Source organism: Gekko japonicus, unplaced genomic scaffold (assembly GCF_001447785.1).
Source record: "Gekko japonicus isolate JY-2015 unplaced genomic scaffold, Gekko_japonicus_V1.1 scaffold4, whole genome shotgun sequence".
NCBI classification, from domain to species: Eukaryota; Metazoa; Chordata; class Lepidosauria; order Squamata; family Gekkonidae; genus Gekko; species Gekko japonicus.
Genome location: NW_015165234.1, coordinates 719,665 through 727,130, shown reverse-complemented (window position 1 = coordinate 727,130; position 7,466 = coordinate 719,665). Strand labels below are relative to the sequence as shown.

Genomic DNA, 7,466 nt, shown 5'->3' with positions numbered 1-7,466 from the left:
AGAGCCAGAAGCTAACTTCAGCACTCCGTGGGGTGGTTTTTGCTCAGGATTGAAAGCCACACGTGAAGCTCCCTGTGGGCTGACTAAGATACTTTTGTCCGTCTTCTTAAATTCTGTCAAAGATTCAAAAGCAAAAAGCTTATTCAAGGCTTGCTCATCCCAAGGTGTTAGCACATTTTTCGGGCACCAGAGCCATTCGCACATGAAGGGGACTGAAACAGATTTCCAACAACCATGGGTTTTGTTTCTCGTTTGGGTGAAATGGAGAATCATCATCCTGAATATTTAAGTTCTTAATGGATTCTTCATCTGCTAGTGACAGGACTGCCAGCATCACAGGCTATATTTACTTTAGGCTAGGGTCCACTGGAGCCCTCACTTCTATGGGTCATAAGAGTTCAGTGCTCAGGAACAGAGTATAATCTGGGAGCAAAGCCTGCTCTTCCATCTAGGTGATGGCAGTTTCAACAGGACTGAAGTTTTGCCCTCACCTCCACATCACATCAGATGGCAGCCATCTTACTTCCTCTCTTATAACTACGTTTTACACAAGTACACAAAACTGAAGCCATTGCTACATTTTCACACAACTGTTGCTAAATAACTATATCCTATTCTATTTAACTGGCCTGTTTTCAGAGAAGCAACAAAGGGAAATCACTCACCAGCTGTCATGTTGTTATTCAGTCCAAACGTGACCTTTTTAGAATAGGAAGATTGTAGCTTGGTCAACTACAAAAAAGGAGATAAAACATCAGATAAAGTTATTTTTCGGGACCAATTAAAAACCTTCCTTTTATTAAAATAATCTACTCATCTCAACTGTTGAAAGTAATGTGTAAAAATAAACTCATAAAATTGCAATCAAATCACAACCACCAGTGATAACACATCAACAGCATATCGTAGAGTACCATTAATATAAGGGTATTTTAAACTACCCATTTGCCTGCTGCTTAATTTATAGTTGGACCAAGGGTGGGGGAAGACTTACAATACTGCTGGAACAAATAAATAAACACAAAGAACAATACACTCCTCCAGAAGCTCACACTAGAGCTTCAGAGCTACTGCCCCTCCCCATTGCTGTTCCAAGCAGCCTAAAAAGTGGATTTCTGAGCTGCCAGTTTTAACACTGCAATCTGTTAGACTTTTCAAAGTCTCCCTCCACCTTCTACCCATTACTAGACATTTTCCTTCATATCTCAAAATATCCCTTCTTGGTCAGAAATAGAGAGCACACACTTCAGATAAACACTATGCCATTCCTAAGGTAACTCTTCATGTAATCAGATGTTCCTCTTCCATGGGGGAAGGAGACTATGAGACGTATCCTACGACAGTGCTAACCTAAGAAGGAAAGAATAGGAAGCATTTCACAGAAACACATCTCCAGAGTGAAAGAGCCTAGACTAGGTTGGGGGGGGGGGGCTCACACTGCCACGCCACCCCACAAAAAACTCCCTATGCATACAAAAATTGGAATATAAGGGAGACGGTTAGGCTGGGAACTGACATCTCTATTTGAAAGGATTTTTTTTCACAAAGTGGGATTCACACATTTGAATCCCTCCTGCAATGTGGAAGTGGTATTGCCTCACTTCAGAGAGAGAATTAGTACCTGTTTTTTTATATAAAAGTCTAGGATTCTCTAGAGCAGGGGAGTTAAACATACGGCCCGTGGGCCAGATACAGCCCCTGCAAGGCCCCAATCTGGCCTGAGAGGAACTGGTTGTGTGCTGCTTCCTGCTTTTTACATCACAGCTCCTTCTGGCCAGTCTCTCCTATTTCCTGCTTCAGAAGAGAGAGAGAAAGCCTTACCTCAAATTGCTGAGGGCTCCTCCTCCCTCCTCCTCTGGGGAGAGAGGGGGAGGAAAAGAGCCAGAGATGAGGCGGGGGGGGGGGATGGCACATCATGGGACTTTTAAGAAGACCAGCAACATTTTATTCCAGGTATAAGCACACTTTTTCTTCAGAGAGAGGGAGGGAGGCAGAGGGAACACGCCAGAAAAAGAGTGTCCTGTGTTTAAGACCAAAAACGTTTTATTCCAGATACTGGGGGGAGAGTCCTGTATTTAAGACCAAAAAATGTTTTATTCCAGGTATGGGGGGAGGGGGGAATCCTGTGTTTATGACCAAAAACATTTTATTCCATATATGAGAGATAGACAGACGGACAGAGAAAGGGACAAAGACACTTGGAGAGATCCACCTTTCCATTTCTAACAGATTGGGGGGAGGGGGGGAAGAAACCTACCGGCACAGCTTGCATTCCTTATTAGTGAAAGGGAACAAGAGTACCTTAATGACTAACAAAATTTGTGGCAGGGCATGAGCTTTCATGAATCACTGCTTACTTCTTCAGATAAAGCTGGCATGTGAGTCCATCTGTCCTTATATCTTGGAAAGTGAAGTGATTTCAGATGCCAAAAGACAACAGCGGGCATTGGTAATGAGAGAAGAAACCAAGGTCTCAATTCAGTCCAGGAGTCTGCATTGTCTTGAGCTTCATGATCAGTTGCAATTCAGCAGTCTCTCTAATCTCCCTTTGAAATTCCTTTATAAGAGAACTGCTACTTTTAGGTCAGCAACCGAATGCCCTGGAAGATTAGAACATTCCCCCATTGGTTTTTGAATGTTGTGGTGCCTAATAGTGGTAGAAAGAGTAAGAATCCAGTAGCACCTTTAAACACTAACAAAATTGTGGTAGGGTATGTGCTTTTGTGAGTCACTGCTCACTTCTTCAGACTGATTTCCATTTATTCTCTGCAGATAACACCCAGCTCTATCTGATGCTGGGTGGCCGGTCGGACTCTGCCCAGGATGACCTGTATTGGGCGTTACAGGCTGTGGCTGGGTGGCTCAGACTGAGCCAGTTGAAACTAAACCCGGCAAAGACGGAGGTCCTGGGCATGAGTCGGATCGGCTCAGGGTTGGGGCTCCCTCTCCCGACCTTTGATGGGGTGCCTTTGGTACCAGCGTCGGAGGTTAGGAGTTTGGGTGTGCACCTGGACTCCTCTTTAACGATGGAGGCCCAGGTGGCAGCCACTGCCAGGGCAACCTTTTATCATCTTCGGCTGGCTCGGCAATTGGTCCCCTACCTTAGCTGTGAGGACCTGGCCACGGTGATCCATGCGACGGTTACCTCAAGACTCGACTACTGTAATGCTCTCTACATGGGGCTGCCTTTGTCGCAAATCCGGAAGCTGCAGCTAGTGCAGAATGTTGCAGCCAGGTTGTTGATGAGTCTCTCGAGGAGGGACCACATTCAGCCTGTGCTGAAAGCGCTGCACTGGCTGCTAATAGCATACCGGATTCACTTCAAATACTGGTTCTTACCTTTAAAGCCCTTTATGGCCAGGGTCCAGCCTACCTGAGGGACCGCCTTTCTCCATATGTTCCCCTCAAGGGCACTACGGTTGGGGGGTCATCATCTCCTGGAAATTCCAGGCCCCAAGGATATTAAATTTCCAGTGACCAGAGCCAGGGCATTTTCGGTGGCGGCTCCTACCTGGTGGAAGGAGCTCCGGGAGGAGATCCGGGCCCTGCGGGATATTTCTCAGTTCCGCAGGGCCTGCAAGACGGAGCTCTTCTGCCAGGCTTTTGAGTAGGAGCCACTGCCACTATTACTCCATCATTGCCATCTATGCACCGTCGCACCATCACCACGACTATCTGGCCCCTTTGGGGGTGCGAGGTGCCCCTGGCAGGAAAAGGATGATAAGATTTTGGGAAAGTTACCGTTGGGTTTAAGATCTACCCCATCTTGTGACAAATGGAGCACTGTGATTTTGTTACTGTATTTTATTGTTTTATATTATGTGCTTTTATTGTTTTAATCTTGGCACCTTTGTGCCCTTGTTAGCCGCCCTGAGCCTTCGGGGTAGGGTGGGATACAAATCTAAAGATAAAATAAATAAATAAATAAAATCTTCCTGGACTAAATCCTCCTGTACCAAATTGAGACCTAGGTTTCCTATCTCATTACCAATGCTGATACCTCCATGCATCTGTATATCACACTAATGTTGATATCTCCACCCCTCTGCATATCACACCTAATCCAATCATGCCTGCTACTGCCATTTGGCATCTGAAATCATTTTTATAAAGCTTATATCTCTGGAACCTTGTGTTACATTTTATGGCCCAGCCCGACAAAGTGACATTTGTGTCAGATCCAGCCCTTTAACAAACGAGTTCGACACCTCTGCTCTAGAGTTTCTACCAAGAGAAAAAGTGCTTGCAAATCTATTTATAGAACTGACTGTAATCGAACTCGTTGACATGTATTTTCAGAAACATCACAATCTGAGGTGGTCATATGCTTCCCTTAACACAGGAACTATCTGGTTAGCCTTGACTGTGGTCAACATCTGCGCAAACAAACCGCTTAAGTAAAATTCATGGAAGGGTGTATTTGTTCTAAGAAAGAGAGAGAACATTTCTAAGGCTCACCACTGGTTTCTGACTAGGCTTATGGGAGCCAGTGTTGTGTCTACAGCAGCCTGAAGATACTGATGAACTAATAATTCCACTGTTTTTTAAAGGACAGCAGATTTTCAAGTAAACCAAAAAGTGTAAAACAAGGCCCCCAAACTGGCCATTGACCTGCAGAAAAGCAAATTTTCCCTTGCTGCTAATCCTGCTCCTGAACTCTTAACACGAACAAATTAGCCATTATTCTTCTTGTGTTGGATAGGCCACTAGCATTTTCCTGCAACTAGGAACACTGCCACAAATCTGGTAAAGAGCAAGAGAGGCCTGACCTCACAGAACTGCTCTGCATTATAGTATTATAGTAGCAAACAGTAAAAAATTACCCACTGAATTTACACCTTTCTACCAGTACCGAGATTTTTCTGAGATCAATGGTGCTTCTACAGCTACTGTGTCTGTAAGTGTTGCAATGAGCCCAGAGGGGATGTTGCCCTCCCTATTGTACATTAAACAACTGTTAAACATAGCTATTTCAGCATGAATGATTTCATGTAGACCAAGTGATTCTATACCCTGGCAGTTGCCAAATAACAGAGGACTGTAACAGAGGGATGGCCAGAGCCAGGGACATAAAAGCCTTCTTCAAGCTAAAAGAGCACTGCACTACAAGGACTATTTCTCCATCGTGGCCTTTATTGGCAGACTGTTATCATCAACATTGTACCTTCATGGAAGTAATGCTTCCTTTTGCTTTTCTAAAGAATACCGGCTTTGGCAGAGTTGTCTTTTCAAATTTCACAAAGTCGTTCCCAGCCTTGGCCTTCTTTTTCTGTAGCATGATGAGATTAATGGGTTCCTGTAGGGAGATAAAAGAGCAGTTGAACACACACACACACAGCACAACTGACAAGTCAAGGAATAACAATATGATACTTACAATACATTTTAGCTCAGGAGCCAGGATATTGGATGACTACTTAGAAAAAACGGTTACCAACTATGAAAAAAACTGTTGAGGCAAAAGAGTTTCCAACAATGGGAAAAAGGTGTTGAGAGTATGAATACAGGTGAGCATGTTAAAGGTGCCAGAAAAATTATGGGAGAATTTTACTTACGCTGGTTTTGCACTTCTTGTTTTCAGCGTCAAGGCCATTTTCTTCCACAGCATTCAGGATTGCATTGATTTTCCTTTTCTTTTTCAATCTGACTATTTTCTTCCTTGAGCCTCTCATCTTTTCCAGAATCCCCAATTTTTGTTTTTTCCTCAATTTAACTTTTTGGAACATGGGGGACGTCAATTCTGTACAACTTTTCTTCTCTGGCTGCTTAACAGCCTCTTCAGAAAAACCATTTTCAGAGGTGATCCCGATCTCCTTTTTCCATTTCTTCTTAGTCACTTTATTATTAATATGATTTACAGATGCAGAGTGGTCAAGAATCTCTTCTGTAATAGTAGGAACTTGCCCATTTTGATGGACAGTTTCTACAGGCACTTTCTGCAGGCTACCACTTTTCTTCTTTGTTTTTTTCTTTATACTGCTTACCAAACACGTTAATGTCTTCTTTGCTGAGCTACCACTAAGTCCTCCCACAGGATGTGTTGTAGAGACATTTTCACTTGCTTTTATATCTAAAAACCTCTTTTGCCTTTTATTTGTATTTGCTGATTCATCATCCTGGTTTAGCTCTTTGGATTCTTCCAAAACAACTGGCTCTTTCTGATGACTTCCAGTAGCAGTAAGCATATCTGTACTTTGACTCAATTTCCTCTTTCTCTTCTTCCTCTTCTTTCGCAACCCTGTGTTGCCATCATTTTCTTCCATATCAGCTTTTCTGTTTCCAGCATTATCTATCAAGGCAAGATACATGGCTTTAAATAGAAAGAAAGAGCAGTTGACTAGCACAGTCTTACATCTATTACTGGCCGTTCAGAAAGTGGTTCTGTTTTAAAGGGGGGGGGGGAGATTGGTATCAAGAGAGATGCTGCTGTTAAGTCATAAGAACATAAGACAACCCTGCTGGATAAGACCAGTGGTCCATCTAGTCAAGCATACTGTCTCACACAGTGGCCAACCAGTTCCTCTGGATGGACAACAACATAGCATAGAGGCCAAGACCTTCCCCTAATGTTGCCTCCTGGCTCTGGGTTTCAGAGAATTAGTGCCTCTGAATGTGGAGGTTCCCCTCAGTCACCTTGGCTAGTAGCCATTGATAGACTTATCCTCCAAGAATCTATCTAATCCCCTTTTAAAGCTGTTTATTCCTGTAGCCATCACTACATCCTCTGGCAGGGAATTCCACATACTCTCTGCATAAAGTAGTATTTCCCTTTGTCCATCCTGAACCTTCTGCTTGTCAGTTTTCATTGGATGCCCTTGAGTTCTAGTATCCTGTTTGAGCATCTATCTGAAGTACTGCTCTAGCCCTTGAGGGAGGCAGAACGCTGAGCTAGACAAGCCATTCACATGACCCTAGCAGGGCATGTTGCTATTAAATAGTATTTTAACTGTCAAGATACCCCCCAAACCTGCCTGATGTTGGTATATTCAGAGAGCTTGGCTTTTAACAGATTATTCTAGCCGATGCTCACAACAGAAAACACACCCTGCCCTGAGATGTCTGGCAAGTTCCACCCCATCCTCAGACCTAGCAACACATCAAAAGGTATTTTCAGTGAAGAACCCTTATAATGGTAGTAAAGCCCAACGAAAATTGGCTGGTACATAAAATAGTGAAATTCAAAGGCTTGGATCCTAGAACTCCTTTCTGCTGACACCCCTCTTTTTCTGCTGTGGAGTGCATTCCTTTCACATGAGACATTTTTTGGTTCTTGAAAGATGCTGATCTCGCTGAAGTGCCTATAGTGCTAGCGGAATGTGAGGACCACCTCTGCAACAGACAGAGAATGCAAGCAGAAAGAATGAATAGGATCCAAGCTCAAGTAAACAGATTGGGGCAGGATGTTGCAAGCTGCTCTTTTCCCCACCTTCTTTTTCCAGCTTGGTTTTATCTAGAGGTTTGACAGA

General features: G+C 43.7%; 1 protein-coding gene across 1 annotated transcript in view; it reads right to left on the bottom strand.

Moving 5' to 3' along the window:
• RRP1B (ribosomal RNA processing 1B) overlaps positions 1–7,466 on the bottom strand; it is a 25,600-nt gene that overhangs the window by 865 nt on the left and 17,269 nt on the right. Inside the window, exons 13-17 of the mRNA XM_015409767.1 lie at positions 7,427–7,466; positions 5,556–6,289; positions 5,165–5,296; positions 666–732; positions 17–113 (exon numbers count right to left, since the gene is read on the bottom strand). Of these exons, the coding sequence (XP_015265253.1) occupies positions 17–113; positions 666–732; positions 5,165–5,296; positions 5,556–6,289; positions 7,427–7,466 (1,070 nt within the window). The remainder of the gene's footprint in view (positions 1–16; positions 114–665; positions 733–5,164; positions 5,297–5,555; positions 6,290–7,426) is intronic.